Source organism: Typopeltis vanoorti, chromosome 18, assembly GCF_054136105.1.
Source record: "Typopeltis vanoorti isolate ZY-2024b chromosome 18, IOZ_Tvanoo_1.0, whole genome shotgun sequence".
NCBI lineage: Eukaryota > Metazoa > Arthropoda > Arachnida > Uropygi > Thelyphonidae > Typopeltis > Typopeltis vanoorti.
The window spans coordinates 48,895,074-48,918,758 of NC_143566.1; the positions used below are offsets into that span (position 1 = coordinate 48,895,074).

The window sequence follows — 23,685 nt, forward strand, 5'->3', positions numbered from 1 at the left end:
TAGGAAAATATGTTAGTCTTATGCCTAAATATATATTCTTTTATTCTCTCTCTCTTTATATATACTGTATATATATATATATATATAAACTTTCAATTATGGACCATTACTTTATAATCTCATAATTTATAAAATGCCGAGAGTATGATTAGTATAACTGGCTAGACCAAAGACTGATAAAGTGAAAATGAAGCTAGACAAAAAAGCTTTATCGTGATATTACATTCTTGACAATTTCGAGATATTGCGAAGAAAAAGCTTATAATTTGGTTTAGCTAGTTCATAAAAATGAAAAGATAATTATACCAAGTTGATTCATTTAGAGATAAATCATTACACTTTAACAAAACTTGGCAAGATAAAAAGATGAAAAACCAGAATGTATAATAGCAAAACATACAAATTCTGCTATATTTTTATAATGAAATAAAACCAATCGATGTTAAAAATTGTCACTTAACAATTCTGCAAATTTCTTCCACAATTAGCAGAGCAAATTTTCAGAACTGCACCCATAGCCGATGAAAAAGAAGGATTTCTAATATGTAAGCAAAGTGAAGGATGCTTGGCAAATAATATCTAATCATAATATAAATAAATAACTTTTATTATTAAAAGACCAGAAGATAAATGATAAAATATACAAAGAGCCAACAAGTTTCACTAGCCACTGTCTAGCATTTTCAAGGCTGAACTGGTATGAAAACAAATGCATCAAGTTACATTTCAAACATACACTTTAGTAACTGTTAGGCCGTTACATTTGATCATTCTGTTTGAAGGCGTGCATGTGTTGGAAAGCTTCAGTCAGATTCCGGTACATGACCACGTGTTGTGTAGTTTTTTGCATATTGTAATTCTGTCGAACTGAGAGAGATGATGAGATTTTTCCATATGTCTTTAAGAATAATACCTTGATTGCTATTTAAATTATTGCCTGTGCGTAGTACCACAGCTGCTTCTTTGAAAGTGCTGTGTCCGTAGTCATTCTCGATGTAAGGCATAGAACTGTTTTTCCAATCTATAACGTGATTTGATGTTGAGAAATGATGTGCTAAACCAGATGTGGTGATTCTATCATGATTGACATCCCCCACATGTTCCTTCTGTCTTATTTCGAAACTTCTAGAAGTTTGACCAATGTAAGAAAGGCCACACGTGCATGGAATTTCATGTACTCCAGGACATTTGAAGAAAGGTACCTCATCTTTAGGTGATCCTAAGATCATCTCTCTCAGTTCGACAGAATTACAATATGCAAATAACTACAAAACACGTGGTCATGTACCGGTATCTGACTGAAGCTTTCGAACACATGCACGCCTTCAAACAGAATGATCAAATGTAACGGCCTAACAGTTACTAAAGTGTGTGTTTGAAATGTAACTTGATGCATTTGTTTTCACACCAGTTCAGCCTTGAAAATGCTAGACAGTGGCTAGTGAAACTTGTTGGCTCTTTGTATATATTTTATCATTTATCTTCTGGTCTTTTAATAATAAAAGTTATTTATTTTAATACATCAGACCAAATATGTACAATTTAAGTTCACAAATGAAACATAAAGTTCGGTGCTTAGAAAAGGACAAATGCAAAAAAGCTGAGTTACTAAACCACCTTACTTTTCTGAAGAGATGTAGAGATTTCGCTATCATCCTGAAGTTCTTAGTAGTAAAAGGGCATATCCAATCTACAACAGCAAAAAGAATATATCACAAGACTTCGTTAGTGTTATTAAGAGAAAGGATACAACATACCAGGTATGAGTATGTTGTATCCTTTCTCGCGAAGTGTAATTTGATGACATATCGAACAGTTTAGACTACACGACTTGGAATGATATAGACCAAGTATTACATCGGAGCTACGAAAAAACTTTCACAACGAGTAAAATTAGACAAATTAAAAAATTCGAATTTCTATATAAGAAAAAATTCCAGTCGCATCACAGTCTGCCTAACAACAAAGTGATTTTTAACTTTTCAGATTACAAGCTTTCTAATCACGAATCAGAAATCCTAAAAAAGGGTTTCAATTTTGCCATCTCCCCTAATTTTATCCCTAAAATGGATTTCATATGTGGGATAGAAAAAAGTCTTTTTCCTCTTCCGGAGGCTACAGCAAATGCTATCAGGTTCAAGAGTACGATTATTCTTGCTTCAGCAAAACCACCAATACCTAATATCACTCCTTATGATAAGAAAGCTCTCCGCAACTTACGCAACAACAAAGACATTATAATAACAAAAGCTGATAAAGGAAATTCAACGGTCATTCTCAACTCGAAAGATTACTTCGATATGATTAATTTGTTACTAGCAGACATTTCCACTTACCAAGTTTTAGATAAAAATCCCATCATGAGTAATCATCTGGAGACTAATGCTCTTATCCGCAATATGACCGGTTGGTCGGATGAACTTAAAAACAACTTAAATCATTACATCCTATTAGTCCACGCCTTTATGGGGCTCCCAAGATTCATAAAGAAAACGTTCCTCTTCGTCCAATAGTTGATGGAAGATCATCACCTACGTACCAACTAGCAAAGCATCTGGCAAAATTAATGAAAGGAACAATTAGACATACTGAGACCTACATTAAAAACTCTCAACATTTTGTAGAAAAAATCAAGAGTATTAAAATATCAGAAACGGACATTATGGCTAGTCTTGATGTAGTGTCCTTATTCACTAATGTACCGATCGTAGAGGTGGTTAACATTCTGAAAGATCTTTTCCCTCAAGACATCACACATCATTGCCTGAAATCAAATTTCTTCAAATTTAGCAACACTGTGTACAAACAATCGGAAGGTCTAGTCATGGGTAGGCCTCTGTCACCACCATGTGCAGACCTTTTTATGGAAAAATTTGAAAAGGATATTCTTTCCACCATTGTACCAAAACCATCAATTTGGTGGAGATATGTCGCTGACGTGTTCATCATCTGGAAAGACACCATGGAAAACCTTCTTATTTTTCTGAACAAAATCAACTCACTACACAATAAGATCAAATTCACTATAGAACTAGAGAAGAACAAAGAACTTCCTTTTCTTGACATCCTAGTGAAGAAAGACGATAACAATTTCCAACTGTCCATTTACAGGAAACCCACAGATACTGGTAGATATCTACATTATTCGTCCAACCATCATAGATCACAAAAACACAACATCATTCACATGCTCCGTAATAGAGCCTTAAGGTCTATTTCAAAAGAAACAGATGTGCAGAGAGAACTGTCACTAATAGCTAACACTCTATCTCTTAATGGATACCCTTCTAACATTTTAAACAAATGGCTATTTAAAGACAACCACCAACAACGTGTTACAGTACCCCAATATGTGTCCACAGCTGTCATTCCATATATTAATTCAGTTTCCACAAAATTGGCGAGAATGTTAAAAGCTCATAACATCAGAGTGGTTTTTAAACCAACTACCATGATTAGACAAATCTTAGGATCACCTAAAGATGAGGTACCTTTCTTCAAATGTCCTGGAGTATATGAAATTCCATGCACGTGTGGCCTTTCTTACATTGGTCAGACTTCTAGAAGTTTCGAAATAAGACAGAAGGAACATGTGGGGGATGTCGATCATGATAGAATCACCACATCTGGTTTAGCACATCATTTCTCAACATCAAATCACGTTATAGATTGGAAAAACAGTTCTATGCCTTACATCGAGAATGACTACAAATACAGAACTTTAAAAGAAGCAGCTGTGGTATTACGCACAGGCAATAATTTAAATAGAAATCAGGGCATTGTTCTTAAAGACATATGGAAAAATCTCATCATCTCTCTCAGTTCGACAGAATTACAATATGCAAAAAACTACACAACACGTGGTCATGTACTGGAATCTGACTGAAGCTTTCGAACACATGCACGCCTTCAAACAGAATGATCAAATGTAACGGCCTAACAGTTACTAAAGTGTATGTTTGAAATGTAACTTAATGCATTTGTTTTCACACTAGTTCAGCCTTGAAAATGCTAGACAGTGGCTAGTGAAACTTGTTGGCTCTTTGTATATTTTATCATTTATCTTCTGGTCTTTTAATAATAAAAGTTCTTTATTTTAATACATCAGACCAAATATGTACAATATAAATATCTAATCATTTTAAGAATTCTTACTAGATGGTGGGAATTCTAGTAGACGTCACACGCCAGTAGGAGCCCAAACATAAAATTGAAATTAATGAAATAAATATTACGCAAAAATAATGAAACATTTTGGTTTAAATTTTGCATTCATTACTTTTAACAGTATTAGTTTTAAGTTTAGTAGTTAAATATTGAATTAATTACGTTTAGCTCAATTGTATTTTAGATATAATTTGCTTAAAAAGCACGTATAATCACAAACTTCATAATTATTGAATCAAATCATAAGAATTATTAGGCTACTGGTGGTGGTGGTGGTGGTGTGTGTGTGTAGAGTTTTCTTTGACGGATAGAATCAATCGTGATGCCAAACGCATCTTATTTAAATCAGGCGTCTGAAAGTTTAAATGGCGAAACCAAACGAATAGAAAATATCAGTAAAAGTAATAGGCGCAGCTCGTGGTATCGGGTTTGGTGTTCGACATCCCTATTACACTGCAAAACGAATGATGTGGCTGAACTTGAAGGAGACTTCCGAGAATGCCACTAGATTTTTAAAAAAAAATGTCACTGCCTCCATCATTGAAGGAAGCATGTTTCCAGTAAGCTATATAAATTCATTTGCTTGTGGTGGATTTTTCACAATAACATCTAGATTTAAAAATAAGTAATTCATTTGCAATCGTAGACTGAAAATAAAAACTTCAACGTCGCTTGTTTCCTGTCTGATTCCAACAAATCCTAAACGATTACTACTACTACTAGCTAATCCTGAAAGATAGAGAACCAAACAATGATACTGGCGAAAACTGGATTGGAAATAATCAAAACAGTTCGTTTCGTGTCAGGGGGCTCAATGACATTCGCTAACTTTGTGGGGAAAAAAATAAAGACGTACAATAGCTGAAAATGTATTCTTAGTTCAGCTCAAGCTTGTAGATTGGTTACCGCATATTAAACAGCAACGAGTGTGATTGCGACTTTCATGTGAGCTGTTGCAAATATACAAATTCTCTTGTTGGTTCTAATGTTATTTAACAAATATTTCACTACTTTTGGATCGAGCATAAGGCTTAGATTCATCCCCTTTCTACAGAATAGCCCCTTTCCCCCAATATCTAAGAAGAAAAAAAAGTTGAATTCAAATCTAGATGAATAATTACTATTAGGAAAAACGAAAAAAAAAATTATTTAAGTTAATCTATAAATCCAATGAATGTTGCAGAATACCCAAGAATGGCTCTTCAAGGAAAAGTTGCTATAGTGACTGGTGCAGCGCAAGGAATTGGAAAGACGACCTGCGAGGTGTTTGCAGAAGAAGGCTGTAAGGTATGTTGATTCAAATGAACCCCGCTTGAAGAAGGAATATGAACGGTAACGATGTACTATAGTGATTACCAGAATAATATTCCATTTCAAAATTAGTATCTGCTATCCTTTTGCAAATAATATATTTCAATCCACACAGAGAGAGAGAGAGAGAGAGAGAGAGAAAACAAATATTTCACAGAATAACGAAATAGATTCAGATTATTCAATTTTCATTGGCTGGTCTGATATTAAGAGAGTTTCATCAGCATAAAGTGATTGCATGGAACTGGGTGATTCACTAGCACTAAGAAGGAATCCTAGAAAGATATCCTAACGAGCGGATCCTAAAAAATATCTTCTCCTAAGATTCAAATTATTAAGAGAAGCATGCATTTTACTTCTTTCAAACCAAACATATTCATTACCCATTCCAGATCAATTTGAAGTCAATATTTTCACGATTGTAAACAACAGCAATTCACTACTGAAATGATTACGAGACCTTCAACTGCCTACAGTGGATAGATGAAACTATATTTTGCATTCATTAGCAACCCCCCCCCCCTCCCATCTTTTATAATTGAGGCTATGTTCAACATTCATTATGCATGAAATGGGAGTGTTATCCAGGCAGTCTGTTTTGGAGGAATAAACACGGAAGTTTATTTTATTCCTAAGAGACAACTTTTTATATCAGACCGGCTAACTGCATTTCGCTTGAAGGGCTCTTATCAGTTTCATGTCTTAGATAGGATTCGAGCCAAGATCTTTCCTCTAAAAGGCATATCATGAGTCATCCATTATGAATGCTGCTTCAAATTTAGCAACAAAATGCACATTTAATATGATGGTATTTTGCATTCATCCACAAAAGAAATAGAATCTGATATTTAATATTACTCGCACTGTTTCATTTATCTGTTTGCTTGAATTCGTTAAAACTATAGTAAAATACTGTGGGGTCTGAATACTAATTCCTCTGAACAGATATTTTTATTATCTTTTATTGTGTAAAACACCTGACAGCATGCTGTTTAGGTAAACCATCTCTATTTTTTAATCAGTATCATTCACTCTGTTACAGCCATATTCGGAATGTATAATGCATTTTGCTGATGTCCAACTTGTTCAACTATTATACTTAAACACTACGAATAATAAACAAGTTGACATTTATAGTGTGTTATTCATTTTGTGTAGCTATAAAATGGATATATCTCCAAGAAAGTATTCAAAAATACTCTTCCTCAACACACATCCATGACTCAAAGACAAATTACCAGTTAGTGCGGTGTTGGTTTGGGTACTGCTAATGCGATTTTAAAGAGGTTTAGAAAGACAGGTACCTTTTCTCTTGACAGAAAAGGAAAATGTGGGCTAAAAAGACAAACTGCACTTACTCAAGATCGTTTACTACTTAGAAAAAGAGCCTCCGTAGCTCAGTCAGTATAGACGAAGCTCTCTGGTCGGAAAGACCTAGGTTCAATTTTCGTCATTGACGTGAAGAACCTTTATCTGGTCTCTTTCGACTAAAAGTGAGTTCGCCGGTCGGGTTTTTTTCACCCAGAAACTCGGGTTTTTCTTCCCTCAGAACAGGCAAACCGACCGTGAACACACACGGATCTACAGTCATAAAAAACATACTTAATCCCTCACTAGGAGGACTCAACCAATCCTAAGGAACGGTCGAGGAACCCCACACGAATAAATAAATAAATAACTACTTAGGAAAAGCAAAATGAATCCAAGATTGTCTGCTGTAGACTTAAATAGAGACTTGGCAGCTAGTGGGATTAATGCTTCTGATATGATAGTCCATCAAAGATTGTCAGAAGCAGGGAAGACTGCCCACAGATGAAAAAAGAATCAATTGTTGACGAAGGCTGTGGACAAAAGTGTACAAAGATTGGACTGTTGCATATTCTCAGATGAGAGCCATTTCCTTAGTCCAAGGAGAGCAAGTACCCTATTTCGCAAATCAGCGACTGAGAAGACTTCATCCACCCAAAAGATGTTCTGGGGTTGATTTACACATGATAGTGCAGGATCACTTGTGTCTGTTGACAGTATGATGAAAAGTGACCGATGCATAAAATATTGGATAAAATAGTCGTCTCACAGATCCAGAATGACAATGTACTCATCTTCCAACATAATCTCGCTGCATGCCACACTTCAAAAAAAGGGAAAGAGTTCCTCAAAAATAATGAACTTATGTAATGTAATACGAAGTAATGAACTTATTAAAAAACGAGGAACACATAAATTATTAAGTAAAGTTGGAGTTTAATTTTTGTACTTATTTTCTTGCGAAATGAAAATTTTTCTTTAAAATGTCAAAATGTTCGGATTTAATTTGTTCCCTACTCGTATTCATAAGCTTTATTCTGAATGTTCACTTTAACACAGCTTTTTATTTATTCATCAAGAAAAACATGACTGATATTTTAATTCTTTAGGTATGTATCGCTGATGTGAACCAGGAAAAAGGTCTGTCAGTAGCCTGTGAGATTAATGAGAAACATGAAGAGGGAAGAGCAATATTTGTCAAATGCGACGTTACTTCTGACGATGATTTCAAAGGTGAGGACGCTCACGTGCTATTCTAGAGATTCATTACAGGAAGAATTTATATTTGTTTTCGTTATTTTTAAAACAACAAAGCTCACTAGAGACCGCTTTTAAATAAGTGAAATGCGCACTGTTATCATTGTTGCTATTAATGATACGTCAAGGTAACTAAAGCTATAAGGCGAATATATCATGCATATGAATGGCGTGTGTTCTGCGGCTGGTTTGTGGAAGCAAAAAAATTCATCCTTCCGCGAGAAAAAAGAAAACTGTTTTACTTCCACAAGAGAATGACTAACTCAATTGCTAATAAAATCTACATAAATATTCTCATTGTGGACAGATTTGAAACGAGAGATTTCCATCTAAAGGTGTCCGCTTTTCCCATTAGTTCTACAAAGATTCGTGTTGAGTAAGAGCTTGAGTGTAAAAATCTCAACTTTTAATTATTCAGAAATGAAAATTTGATAATGTTATTGATTCAAGGCAAAATAAACATGCCGAGTTAAGTAGACAATGCTTCAATTTCAGAAATGAGTTCTTATATTTCTTTCTCTAATTGAGGAAAAACCTTCATTCAAGACAACAGGAAAACTATCTTGTTCTATAATTCGAACCTGCAGCCTTTTGACTGCGGGTTTGAATCCCTCCGTTGGGCGTGGATGTTTACGATTGTCTGTGAAAATACTAGTGGTTGTAGTGGGCTGTAGATGGCGCTAGTGTAGACGATAATGGTAGTGTGATTGAGTGCTGGAGACAGAGTTGTAGAGGAGGTTCCTTCCCTCGATGAGTCTTTGGACTCCCTGAAGGTGGCAATAATAATAATAAAAATAATATAATAATTCCCTAGTAATGTAGCATTGTTACTCCACCAACCATTAGGGGGTGAGGGACAACGCACACACCCATTACAACAAACCTCCCCCCCGTGATTATTAATGTTTTAAAATAAGCCTTCGCTAGCTTTTTCATCTCATCTTCTTTTTACGTATCTGGTTGTTACAGCCGTATAATCGGACATCGTGTAAACTTAATCATGCTATGACAGGATTTGTTTGTATTTGTGGAGGAGAGAATAACTCCTCTTTTTCCGTGTAAGTCTTGGGTAACATGCCTTTAGTTAAAAAATCCTCTTCAGTTAAAATATTCCTGACGCCCTGAACAGGATTCGAGGAAAAAAAAAAAGCCCCCTTTTTTTTTTTTTTTTCAACTAACGGTCATAATACGGACTGTAGCATAGTGCCAAGCATACTTTCCATAGTTGCCAACCATGCTGCTTAACAAAGAGGAGATTCTCTACATTCATTTTGTTATTATTACGTTTTCACTAAGAGACATGAGACCAGCTAGGGTGGTGACGGCACGAAGATCACGAATTTCCAAATTTCAAATTTATACCAGAATACGAGCGTAACTGGTGTTCTAAGTGGGGCATCTGGAAGAGGGGGATGAAGAAGTTGGGTGTAAATGTAGTTTCGCAGGTCTCAAATCTGAATGGGGAAATCGTTAAAAGACGCACCGGTACTCGTGAGCTCAAAAAAGGGTATTAAAATGTATCTATATATACCAGAAATATCAGGAATAAGAGGGTGAGAAGTGTTTTGACACTGGTTAGTATGACTTGGCCAAAAATTATTAGCATTAGTGAGACTTTGTTAAAGAAGGACATAGTTAAAGTGATGGAATATAAAATATACTGTTTTTTCGGAGAGGAGACAGATAATGGATGAGGGATATGATAATGGCAGATGAATTGCTACCAACAGTAAAGGTCGTCAAGAGGGCAGTATTATCAGATTGTGGGAGACAGGGTATGTTGATGATGTCTTGTTTAAGGTTGCCTTGTATGAAGTTAAGAACGAAATATAGTCGATTGCTGCTACAGGCCTAGGAGTGCAAATAAAAAGTGAGATGATGATGCATAGATAGATTAGTTGAATGACTCATGGGGAGTAATATTCACCATGGACCAATTATAGAGATATCAATTGGAAGGAGGCAATGCGAGGACACATGGAGGAAAGAAACGGAAGTTGTATAGATATTGAGAGATAATTACCTGAAACAGCACTTAACGGAAGGGGGGGGGTTGGGATTTAGAGGGTTGGATTTGGTGATAACATCAGACTATCTTTCTCTATCCAAGGAGGCATTTTACGTCTAACTGAAGAGAGAAAGTGATCATGCATTGTTGGTTAGGATGGTATTCCACACGTTAGAATTTTCGGTTAGGAAGTTGAATTGGTGCCTCCGGAGCTCACGTGGGTATTTGGGATGGCCATTGGTGGAAAGACCTGGTCCGAATCCGTCTAGGAGGCAAAGAATATTTGTAAGGACTTTTCAGCTGAAGATGAGTTAGCAGATCTCATAAACTCAGATAACTCATAAACACTTCCAGAAACTCAGATTTTTCATCCTGCAAACAGAAAAAACGGGCCAGGAGAACATATGCGATTTAAGGACAAAAGAATTCAGTAAGTATAAGGATAACCACCTTATCCTAATAAACCAAGTTTGGGAAAGCCAAGAACACTTGGCCGGTCGTGGGCTGTAGAAGACTAAGTATTAGTGAAGATGAAGATATGTGGAATACGGAAGATGATTATGATAAATTTAGGAGGCAGCGAGCAGTGCCACGGCATAAGAAACTTCAAGAAAGGATGACATTGGATGGGAAGAGATCAACAGATATATGAGGAATCTGATGGGAGTTAAATGGATGAATAATATTATTAAGAAGACCATCCATAAAAAAAGGAAATGTTGTGGGGAGAATTTATAGTGAAATGAACTCAGGAAGTTGATGAATATAAAACAAATGCGAGAAAGACGAACAGTACAATAAGGAAGAAAAATATCACTTTACAAGAGAAGAAATAAGAGTTAATTCTCTATGTGAAGAGCAAAAGGAACAATGATTATGGAAGAATATCTTTAATGGATGCATATGGTATGAAAGAGGCTGAATCATTTTGCCGATGATGTATCACTCACGTAGATATATTATAGTAACCGATGTGAAAAGAATCAATGTGTGTGTGTGTGTGTGTGTGTGTGTGAGAGAGAGAGAGAGAGAGAGAGAGAGAGAGAGAGAGAGAGAAAAAATGAGTAATTCCTATAATTTGTGTAAAGGTCGGTCTAAAGTTTTTTGCTCGGATGATGATGAGCGAGCCAGTAAATGAATTATGACAGGCATCGTGGAGGAAAAAATGGGGATGTATGAGCATCCCTCGATGAGTCTCTCGAAGCCATGAAGATACGCAGGAAATAATAATATACTTGAGAACTATTTGCTAGTTAAACTTGTCTAGACTAATCCTTCTTTATAATTCGTCAAAAGTTCAACAACTTCTGTGATTAGTGAGGAGGGCCTCTTCCCTCTCTTAATGGGAGGGTAGCTCTACTTTTTCCATGACGACCCAGTCCATCTTGGGAGAATGCATATCTGCATGTATGAACGTGTATGAAATGAAGAATATCACAAACATATGAATAATATAATATAATAAACAAAGTCTGAACTGTCTTTCTAATTAAACATGATAATAATAATAACGAGTTATAGCAATCCTTATAGAGCTTGTTCAAAATTTCTGACATCTAAAGAGGATGTGGAATGTTGAGGAAATCCTCTAAGAAGGTGAAGAATCTTTGACTATTGAGTAAATTACAAATTGACTATCCTTTAATAAAAAGTTCTGTTGCGAAAGCACATATACTTATTTTTATTATTATTTAAGGTCTGTTTCGAGAAGTGATTTCCAAAATGGGTCACGTGGATATTGTTGTCAATAACTGTGGAATACATTCTGAAGAAAAGTGGGAACTCATGTTAGAAATTAATGTGGTAAGTATTTTAAATTCCGTAAAGAATAATGTCTTGTGTGTGTGTCAACACTCTTTCTCTTTTAAATCCATCAGAGAGAGAAAGTAGAATGATCGATTGCTCTCTGATATAACTTAGATGTAAAATACTGAATTAGTAAGTATTTAGGAGCATTTAGTTTACTATGAGATGTAAACAAACAAACAAACAACTTGCTTTCTCATCCTCGTCTTTGAGAAAAGCTTCCGTAATATGTAAATGCTAAAGTTACATTTTTATTAAATAATACTTAACATTATTATTTAATAAAAATTAGTGTAACAATGTCATTCAGTAATCAACAGGTAATTCCGATATTTGTAATGACTTAAAAAAGTGCTTCCACTTTGTGGTATGCTTTGTCAATCAAATTTTCTCTAAGAACGAAGAGCACCTCCAGTTTAATGGATTTAAAATAACCACGTTTGACAATCATTTGATATTAAGAATGAAACAGTTTAAATTGCCCTTCAGATGAGTAAATTATGATGAATGGAACGAGTTAGTTTCAGCAGCAAGAACATGAAAAATGGTTTGATCTCAACTAAGGCTTTGGCATATAAAATGCAAATAATCAATGAAGTTGGTATTGACTAGTAGTGTTCTCTGACAGCTGAAGACAAGTCTCGGAATAGATCAGTTTGTAATACTTGCATAACTGATTAGATTATGCTAAAATGAGTAAGATCTAATTTGTAGAAGTAAACATTCATGGTTCCTAAAGGAAAAACTTCCCCCTTTTCATATTGAGACCACCTAATTCATTAAAGGAAGTGAATTAACCGATTTAAAAGTTCTTTATGGATTCGAACAGACTTCTTTCCAATAAAAGGATACGTCGTGGCTAATCTGTAAACTCTCATGGTCTGTCCAAACAAAATTTTCACTTGATGAACTTGTTGGTATATTTTATAAATGCTGAATACTGTAATTCCTTGTAAGACGCATTTACTTCAGAAAATCTAAATTCATTTCTTTTCAGGCTGGCGTTATCCGTGGGACGTTGCTGGGCTTCCAATATATGGGCAAAGACCAGGGTGGTCGTGGAGGAACTATAATAAACATTGGATCAATAGCAGGTAAACTATTCATGAGAAAAATAAACACTGGGGATTTCCTATAGAATAGCATCATCATCATCATACATATCAAGGATTTAGGCTTAGTATGGTCTTCCGGCCTTAGAAGTCATCGTTGAATCGTTTAAGAGGACGTCCTGGTTTTCTTTTTCCTAATGGCTTGTACTTTAAGGCTTGTTTTGGTAATCATTCTTTGAACGTGTTCCATCCAACGTGTTCTGCTATAGAATAGCAGAAAGTTAAAAATGACTATATGAAATTCAGTCTGGTATTTAGTCACCACACAGCTTATATTCATTAATAATGCAGCTAACAAAACTATCGAAACTTGATTTTTTTTTTTTTTAATAAAAAAATCTGACATACGTGAGTATAAAAATTCCTCAGATGGTGAGCGAGTCCGATCGTTGAATCTTGTCCATTTTAGACGAAATCACTAATTTGAATCTTGTACACACTTTGCTGTTGACATTATATCACTTTTACTTCAATTTTATGTTATACTAAAGCTGAATATATTCAAATAAGTTATTCGGATCCCAGACGACGTGCTTATATTTATGATAACCCAGTCCATGATTAGAAACATGTAACAACGTGCGTTAAGGTTAATTTAGGGATCTTACCCATCGACCAAACATGCTTCGTACCATTTCTGGCTAGGTGGGCTGTACCAAAAAATGACGATAATTTCAAGCCATTTTATTACATTTAATATCATAAAATTTGCACTCGCGCATGTACAAATTTATTGAAGTATTTCTTCGATTGGGAGAGTCTGGTGTTTCACCTTCAGCGTAAAACCTTGGGAAGACTATAATTAGCATTTTTTTTCTCCATGTACAAAAATACCTGTTCATCGTAGTGACTACAAAAGCTATCTTAAAGTTATTGAATCCTTTGAAGTTTTTCTCACAGATATAAAAACAACGGCGCAAAATAATTTTGTAGTCTGATATTTTGTCACTAGATGGCGGGCTAATCGATATCACGGTTGGCAACTTAAAATTCTGTAATTGAAGGAAATAGTAATGCTTTTTATGGTAAAGAGCTGCCTCTGTGTTACAACCTGTAGGATAAATATTATGATATTTATCCTGCAGATTTATTTATTTGTTATAAATTTATAACAAATAATTTTATTATATTAGAATATTAATATGACATACGTGAGTATGTATGTCCGATTAATACTGAAGGGTGGGACAACACAACATACAATATAAAAAGACACGGAAATATAAAACTGTCCAGTTATCTTAGGTCACAAGGAATGACAAATTTTTTTTGTCAAATCCAATTATGAATTATTAGTGATTTCTGCATAATTGATGAGCATCATAAATATATATAATTTAAGAAAATGGAATAACATAACAATTTTATTAATACCAACTAAGATGACCTACCTGCTTACCTTCCCTCCCTCAACTTCACTTCCTCCTCGTCCGAAATTGACAAAAGCAGAGCGTTTTTAGTTCGGGCATAAATCTAGTTATGCGCGTTCTCTGGACGAAATACAGGTGTGAAGCGAATGGTTAAATTTTACAATTTCCCATAGAATTTTTTTAAAGGAAATAATGTATTATTGAGACACAAACCAAACTTTAGCTGGCCTGGTTGGCTGAATGGTTAAGGTAATCGTTCTCCAACCAACAGGTCTCGGATCGAATCCCCCGTGGGCACAGATGTTTGTGATTGTCTTTAGGGGGAAGATGAATATCATCGCCAGGTGTGAAACCACCTTCCCGCTTATTGGAGACCTGAAGACGCTTATAAAAATTCCATGTTTGGTTTCTAGAGCAGCGTTTCTAGACCAGGTAAGATTAAAATAAAAAATTACAAAAAATATATAAAGTTGACAAAAATGAAAAAAAAAAATCCTTGCCCACCCACGACAGAAATGTACTGTAGGTTTAGTAATAACCTTTCGTGGCTGCTAATCACATAAAAAAAAAAAATAGAAAATGATCCCTAAATAGTAAGACAATTCCAAAACGAAATCTCTCCCCCACCTCTTTTACAGACTATAAAAATTTATGTAAACAACCCTAATATTATTATGACTAAAGAAGTTAAAGGCAATATTACTGTCACAATTGACAAAGGTGATTACTAACACAATAAACTTTTAATCGTTACTGTAAAATTATTATAGAGGAACACATCTGAAATATCGAAATACTTATATCAGTTCGAAGAGGAGGAAGAAGAAGAAGAAATAGATAAATAATCACTCCTCGTCTATTCACCGTCTTTGGCCATGTGCCATACGCCCCTTCATTTCATACAAACACACGATAAAAGTACCTTTACCAAAATTTATCTCACAACTAATGAGGCCATTACTAAAATCCGAAATTTGCGATTCAATATAATACCAACGAACACTTTAAGCATAATAAACAAATTACCATTTCGCACGACATCAGTCTCTATTCTTTTGATATCTGTTCTCTTTATGTATCTGCATATCGTCCATACATTTCTTATAAATGACAACAACCAAAATTATCCCCTTCAGATATCCTTTCGCTGATTAAAGTTATGATCTCATCTAATTAATTTAAATACAATAACTATTAAGGGCAAATTTTCGGTCTTCCCATGGGACAAAACATTAGCGATAAACTCGTTGATTTTTTTTCTCTCCCCCGTATGTAATCACATTTCCCCCCCCCCCCCCCGCCGCCAATCCTTTGCCCATTGGCCTCTCTCACTACAGTAGATATGTGATAATATCCTATGTATCTGTAACAGAATATAATACAAAAGCTATTTCGTTCCTTGAACACCTTTAGCGACAGATTACAATTCTCTATCTCTATATTAAAACCAAATTGCATTGCTCTGAATATTTACCGATAACGATTAGATAAACCAAGATAAATTATTCCCTCTTACTCTCTATCCAAACCAAACTTCACTTAATCCCTCATAATGTCACGAAGCTCGCGGCAAAATCCGTATAAAATCTGATGACAGATCCAACGAAACGACCAGCACACCTCATTCATGTTGATGGCTGCTGTGTATATTACAAGTTTTTTGTTCAACAATTTCAGTGCTTTAATTTTTAATTCTTAACCTTTTAAAATCTATAATTTTTTAAATTCCTTATCTTCGTTATTGGTTTCATTCATTTAAAAAAAACTCCTATTTGATTTCTATGCTCACTTATTGGTTCTTCATTTGTTCCTGCAACTCTTGTTCCAAATCTCATAGCGGCTCAATCATTAAGTTCGGTTCCAAATACCATGTTATTCCTTCTTTTAAAATACATACTCATATATATGATATTAATACTCGAATATCATAAATTTATTTCTAAAACTTAAATTTAAACCCTTAGGTTGGAATACAGAGGTAGCTACATTACTATAAAAGTCTTGCTATTTCCTCTTTTTTTTTTTTTTTCAAAAAAAGCCTAAATACCAAAATTAATATCTGCTTTGTAGGTTTTAAAACTTGATTTTGTAAAAAAATATTAAGTAAAAATGTTGTTGAGTAAGAAGCTTTTATTCCCCTCTAAAATTATAAAAACAATAAAGAAGAGGAAATTAGATTAATAATGAAACAATGGAGTAATTCATATCTGCCTTCTTTCATTCTTTCCTCTCTGAAGAATTACGAACATAAAGCAGTAATCTTAAAGAAGGAAATAAACAGGAAATGCACTCCACTGTACCAGTAATTAGAATGATCTTGATCTGCTTAAGCCACAACCGACTTTCCATTGCTACATCTTGATATTTAATCATTTTTTCGAGTTCTTTCCATTAAATGTCATCACCGGGTGCTACGATGTCCATAACCCCAAACCCGTCGATGTTTATTAATTGTGATGTCAGGTTTATTGAGGTTCCACAGGACCCTGTACCAGAATTAGTGTTCACCCCTTATATCAATGATAGCATCACTGGAATTTAGAACGATATTGTTGCTGGGAATGATGTAAGTCAGGGAAGATTATCAATTGTAGTGCTGATATGGCGACTCTTCAAGAGGATCTCAATAAGCTGGAAAGGTAGGCAGGAATCGGATACCAGTTTAACGTTGTTGGGTGTAAAGACCTGCAGATGAAGCACTAAATACTCATATATGGAAATATATTGTAGGAAATGGAGAAAGTAAGGGAACTTGGAATGATCTCGAAATCTGAGATTCAAGAGGCGCGTTGTAAAGGTTGTTAAATCTCCAAGGATTGCTGCGAAGTGGTAGCGTGACGTTTAAGTTGTTGCTAGGTATTTACCTAGCAACAACTTAATATGAGAGAGACTTTTACGTGGAAAGTCTGTTGACTTTTGAAAATATCTCGAGGAGTCTTTGACTCCAGGAGTGTTAATATACTACTACTACTACTAATAATAATAATAATGTGGTTCAAAGGTCAATCAGTATGCATTGTAAAATCTCAGAGAATTTGCGCAGTTTCGTTTTCTATTGCTTTCTGATTTTTTTTCCTGCCATCAGTTGTCAGTTGGAAAAAAGGCCGCATATTTGGCATTACATACCGATGAATTATCTTAGATACTTGATCATGAAGATACCAGTAATTACTTTAAGCAATTTTGCGGCAGGCAATGGCCAGATTCTATATTTTACTCTTTTTTGATTTCACAATCAGCATTTGCTGTTTATTATTGACGCGTTTAATTTTTTGCTTCAATTACCTTAGTTTGTAACAGCTGTTCTTGAGCTAGAATTAAATCTTCAGTTTCTTTCTTGATATATCCAAACTGTAGCCAATGTCATGTTTTGGGCTTGTCGATATATTCTTCGGTATCTTGAAGTTTATTTCTCCATCGCCCACAACATCAATTAATCTGCTGTTCTGTTGCTTTTAATTTGTTGAATTTTGAATATATTACTTTAAAAAACCTTACTGAGTAATGGCCTGGAATATTTGCTCAGTGCTATTGTCGATGTCACTTTTAAAAACCAATTTCGTCATATTCAACAATTTGTCTCGCTTACGGTAGACAAATTACGCCTATAATTTTTGGTACTAGTCGATGAGCATCACTTCGTGGATTTAATACAATTATGTACAGTCATTAATTTTCGAATCCTGCGGTGCAATATGTCTCGGTCTATTGTTCGATATACTATGAACGCTTCGCAAAACTTCATTGCTAGAATTGTGTTCAATCCATTAAGTTTTGTTTTGTTCTGGCTTCTAATATTCCTACGTTTTTATAGTATTCATTTGTAGAAATTGCTTTTGCAGTTCTTGTGGTTAAAATTAACTTGTTTAGCGTGCGTCTATACATAGTTTTTATTTTTTCTCATTTAATAGATAAAATTGCACATTCAGACCAACCAAATGTCATCTTGATGTCCTGTCTGAAAATGAGAACAGTAATGAGTCAATTTGTTATGCCGACTTTCCTTATACAGCAGATTAGATTGTTTTTTTTTTAGAAATTTCAGACCCAAGTTGAGTTTTCTTCAAAATGATGGACCAAGATTATTGGAATCTTCCACGCCTAATGCAAAGCTGACGTCTCCAAATTGCTCATTACTGACGAAGAAAGTTGTTTTCCATATTTCATAGTAGCGGAACATGTTTTTGCTAATTATAAATATTAGAAAACGTTTGGCGTACATTTATGTAGGACTTTCAAAGTTGGTAGCCTTTGTTGATTATTTGGTATTATTAGAACATATTTTTCTTATTTTCTTTTATAATCCATTTATTTTTCGTTTGGTTTCTTTCAGTCGATTTTCAATTTCTTGCTCTGGTTGTCCAGCAAAAAAAGCCAGGTCCTGTAGCCTGCTTGTCTCATGCCAGAACTCCAACATCTGACGCAGCCCTTGATGATCGGGGCGCAGACTGGTCCGGTGCTCAACCCAGAGCAACAGTGGGCCACACCCATTTTATGTTGAAAAGCAAAAATAACCGGATCTTTGCCATGACAAACAGTGTGTTTTCCGGTGGTATTATTATCATAAAACTTCCGCAAAATCAAAAGGTGAAATCTAGATGAATAGTGATCGATACGTAGTAATCCATATATGGCCTGATAAAGGCCTTATTCAATGGACGATAACTTCCTCACTTCAGCATGTCAGTGTCCTCCACATCATTGCCATAAACCGTTGTGCTGTTCTCACGTTTTAGCAAATATGTCCCATACAGTTTAGGTCCTTATCTCCTCCTTCCCAATCTCTATCTCCTGTAAGATATCGTCACCAATTGCACACTTCACATCTCATCGCTGCTTCCTGAATTTTAAAACCTTGCATTTTGCAACTCTGAAATAATAACCCTACTGATTTGCCTATTCCACGAGACTATTCAAGTCCCCTTGTTAAGTCACAACATCTGCTCCACTCCTCACAATTCTTCCCAGTTTTGCGTCATTCAAAAACAACTGCGCATATGAAGCAGCCAGTCTCCAATCCAACACATTAATCTACAATCCAACCTCATCCGATACAATTTAATTATTCGCTCATCACTTGTCAATCTATTCAAAGGTCTTTGCAAAATCTAAATATACCACTCCATAGGAACTCCTTTGTCCAGTGCATTCGTTAATATTGTTGTAATACGTGAGCAGATTGCTGAATCGGGATCTCTTTAGCAAACACGCTATCCGACAAGAAAATGCCGCGGGCCGATCTGAGGAAAGAAAAATTCTGCTGCCAGTATATAGTGCATTCCAGGGTAAACCTATGGTGTTGCAAATCTATAGTACACTAATATGAGATAGCTAAAGATGTTTCTTTTTTAATTTTATTAACTTTATGTATTTCTTGTAATTTTTGTAATTTTTTTTGCATAATTTATTGCAAACTCACCTTCAGTTGCTTTGCAAAGCCCTTAGAGATTCTTTCTATCTTAGATGGAGTGAAAGTCAAGTGTTGCCAACGAAAGGGCATTGCTACGGAGTCTCACTTTTACAGCATACTAAGAAAGAAAAAAAAAAAGGAAAATTTATTCATTTATTTTTACTTTCTGTTTTCTTTAATTAAATAGGAATTTATATAATTTGTAATGGTTGCGAAACGGAAATTTTTCTTGTTTATTAGGCGGCTTTAAGCAAAGCCGCCTAATAAACTGGAATGAAATTTGGCAGTGGAAGACTACTCTAAAACATTCGTTTTCAACATCGGTTGAAATTGGTTTATTAGACAAACTAAGGAATCATTTTTAGAAAAAAAAATCCATCTGACGAAAATAATAACCAAAATGTCTCAAGCAGTTCAAGAAAGCAGTAGGATTAAGTAAAGAACTATGATTATATTCTAAACGATGTAATTTGATTTGCACTTCTTTCACACCATTGAATATATTTTAATGGATATTATACACACTTCCTTCGATGATCCAAATTGCTCCTTTTCTTTTTTAGGAATCAATCCACATCCTATAGGTCCGTTATACAGCGCAACTAAATTCGGAGTAGTGGGGATGTCTCGCAGTTTTGGGGTAAGCGCTTCTGTACGAATTCGCTTTTTATGTATGTTCTTTTATTTCGGATATCTAACTAGAGATTTTAGATTTTCATTCCTAATTCATACTAAAAGCATAATTTGACTAAGGCTGCTATAATCCTTGTTTCGATACTAAGAAAATAAAATCATTATAAACAAATACGTTTTCTCTTACAGACTCCAACTCACTTTAAGAAATCTGGAGTAATGGTCAATACTGTTTGTCCAACTGTTGTCGACACTCCAATGTATCATTCGAGCCTTAAACTTGACAATAGCGAGGAGGCTTTGGCAATAAAAAAGGAATACCCGATTATCAGGTTAGTTTCGAAATGTTAATAATGTACTAATCATATCGATAAAAACTAAATGAAAGTAACCAAAATATGTTTCTTTCTTCACCCTTCAACTGGTATAATTTTCAAAATTTATTTCCACAGAATATATTCTATGATCTTAACATCATTAATAAAACCATATCAGTTTTATTCTCAAGTATCACGAGAATGGATTTCGCCAATTCAGATACGATACGTAATAACAAACTGCTTTCCCTTTTTAAAAATGGAAGTAATGATCTATGCCAGAAAATAAAATTATTATACACTTACAAAAAAAATAAGATATCATAAAAGTCTTTTATAGCGTACTAAACTACATTTTATTAGAGTATATGTATTTGCTAATTGCTGCATTTCATATAAAGTAATTGAGGACAAGTTCCTCATTCTACATATACCGACCACTGAAGTACAAACCTTCATGCAGGTATATGTAATCGTCAATTACGCAGCATATATGCAAAATACTTGGTCACGTGCTTCACCAACTGCTCTAGACAACTCTTTAAGAATGTTGCTGGTCAGTAATCGTCAACAGTGTTGATCACAATGGGAAAAACAAAGGATCTCTTAGAGTTATTTTTTTCTCCTGGACTTTACGAGGGATGCCAAATGTGGGGGTTGTCTTGATGTGTTAGCTGATAGCCGCGTCATCGTCATTGCAATTAACAACCTTATTGTTATTATGACAGTTTCTTGTTTATTAAGTCCCAACATCGTATGGTTGGTAATGTGAATCCTCCAAGAGTATCCAAGATGAGGTTCTACAGTTGTTGATAGAGTCCACAAAATATTTTTCCATATAATCCCATTGTAGGAACCAAGAGGAATATTAATTGCATAATTTGGTCTGTAATTAAATTAGGAAAGATTTAGGGGTTATTTAATCCGTTATAAAATATAAAGGCCTCTTGTTTTCTGTCTTAATTCTTTTATAATACTACTTATAACAATCTAAGATTTTAGAATTCTTTAACAGTTTATAGGATCTCATTGTCATCGTAATATTTTGGCAATATTTATAAAACATATAGCTACTACTGTCGGTTTGCTAGAGTTTATATACAGTCCGGTTATTACTTGCTTATGTTTCTAATTGCTTAGTTGATTTTTTGTTTATTCTGCATTTCTATCTATCAATACAACTTCAATGTGCCACATTGAAATCAGTAAGAATGGTTTCGTCCCCAAGAATGAATTTTAGTTTATGGTTATTCCAAAATCATTATTTCTCATGGTCTGAATGAAATACATAGATTATAAAAATAAAAGTGCTAACTCGTCACATTGGATAACTATAATGTTTTTTAATATGAATCCGCCCAAGAAAAGATGCAAACGTATCGTACATTTATTAGCGTGGGTAGTTTAAGGATTGTATAATCCAAATCCAGAAGTCCTGCTCTAGAGACCAAGCCCGAAGTTTTTGTTTATTTTTAAAGCCAATTCGGACCACTCGTAAATAGGGGTGGCGGTTTCACACCAGCAATGAAACTGATCTTCCACTTAGATACCCTCTGAAAATACCATGCCCACAGTGAGATTCTAACCTACAACCTACTGGCTGCAGAGTGGACGCTCCATCCACTCGGCCAACTTGGCCAGCGCAAAGATGGCCGACGTGAGAATTGTAAGAGATTCTAGCATATCAGTGTGTATGAGGAAGCAATGACGTGATTTATTTTCCTTGGAATTGCATCTCTCTCACATAATAAAACTCCCCCCTCTTTATATTATTTTTTAAAATTTTAAATTATTGATGATAATTAGTTTCCTTTCATCCATACGGATGGTAGAGGCAGCTGTGCTACCATACTGGGGAAGTGACTATGAGCATGATGGTTTCCCGTTGCTTTCTTCGCCATGTCCTATGGCTGTATCCCTACGTGTTCACGGTTTGTATCCGGTTTGCCTGTTTGTGGGATGAAAACCCTCCAGGATAAACTGGGGAAGAAACCCTTCTGTCCACGCTCAAGACCGGCTAACTTGGCTATGGCTGAGGAAGATCCTTCAGCTCCTCACGTCACCGACGGGAATCGAACCTAGGACACTCCTTCCCCAACCACATGGCTACGAAGAGCATAGCCACTAGGCTAACCGCGCGGACAAATTATTAATAATTAATTATAATAATAAATAATTTAATAATAACGAATAAAATAATAATTTTTTTATTTTACTACTAAAATAATGATAATTATTTTAGTAGTAAAAATAGATAATCAAATAAAATCTTAGTTCTATCGTTTCTACTTTTTTTTTATTTAAAAATTAATCCGATTATTTTCGTTTACTATTTTCAGCCAGCGTTCTGTTGCTGAAGGCCTCTTACAGCTGTTAAAAGACAGGAGAAACGGAGCAGTCATGATAGTGAGCAGCCATGGTGCGGAATATGTGTAAAACATGACGAACTTCAGATATACATGAAATATTAAAAAAATAAAATAAAAAAATCCGTGTTGGTGTTTTATGATGTAATACAAATAATAAGAAAACACAAGCCCCTACCAAGAACTGAAAATCTAAGAAATATCTTCATTTCGTTATTTTTGCCAAAATCAAAAATCAGGTGATAAATTGCGCTCAAGTTCCCCATGTCTTTTTTTAATGACATTCCCACCAATTCACCAATTGAACAAACAATATCTCATATTTGCATTCCAAATTTCAAACTCTTACACTTCGTAACATTAAATTGGTAGCATACTTGCACACCCACAATAGGGGTAGTGTATTCGAATCCTCTTGACAGCCAGAATGTTCAGTATTGACTAAACGGATCATTATTGTTCAACCCGTATATTAAGAATAATGCTTAAATGGGGATGTTCGGTTGTTTTTCATATGATTCCGAATGGAAAGAGCCAATAACAGATCCCTGGGGCATAAAACTAGCAATGTTTCTTTCCTTGGGCATGCTTTCCTGTTTATTGGCATAATAAGGTTCAGA

At 34.9% G+C, this 23,685-nt stretch overlaps 1 protein-coding gene across 1 annotated transcript; it reads left to right on the plus strand.

Annotated features, from left to right (window-relative positions):
- The first annotated feature begins 2,066 nt into the window (after positions 1-2,066).
- LOC150096644 (15-hydroxyprostaglandin dehydrogenase [NAD(+)]-like) lies at positions 2,067-23,135 on the plus strand. The gene is made up of 8 exons (XM_090408670.1): positions 2,067-2,406; positions 5,351-5,454; positions 7,896-8,019; positions 11,748-11,854; positions 12,855-12,951; positions 20,313-20,389; positions 20,572-20,714; positions 23,039-23,135. Exons 1-8 carry the CDS (start codon positions 2,067-2,069, stop codon positions 23,133-23,135), a joined length of 1,089 nt encoding a protein of 362 aa, XP_090264796.1.
- Positions 23,136-23,685: the final 550 nt, after the last annotated feature.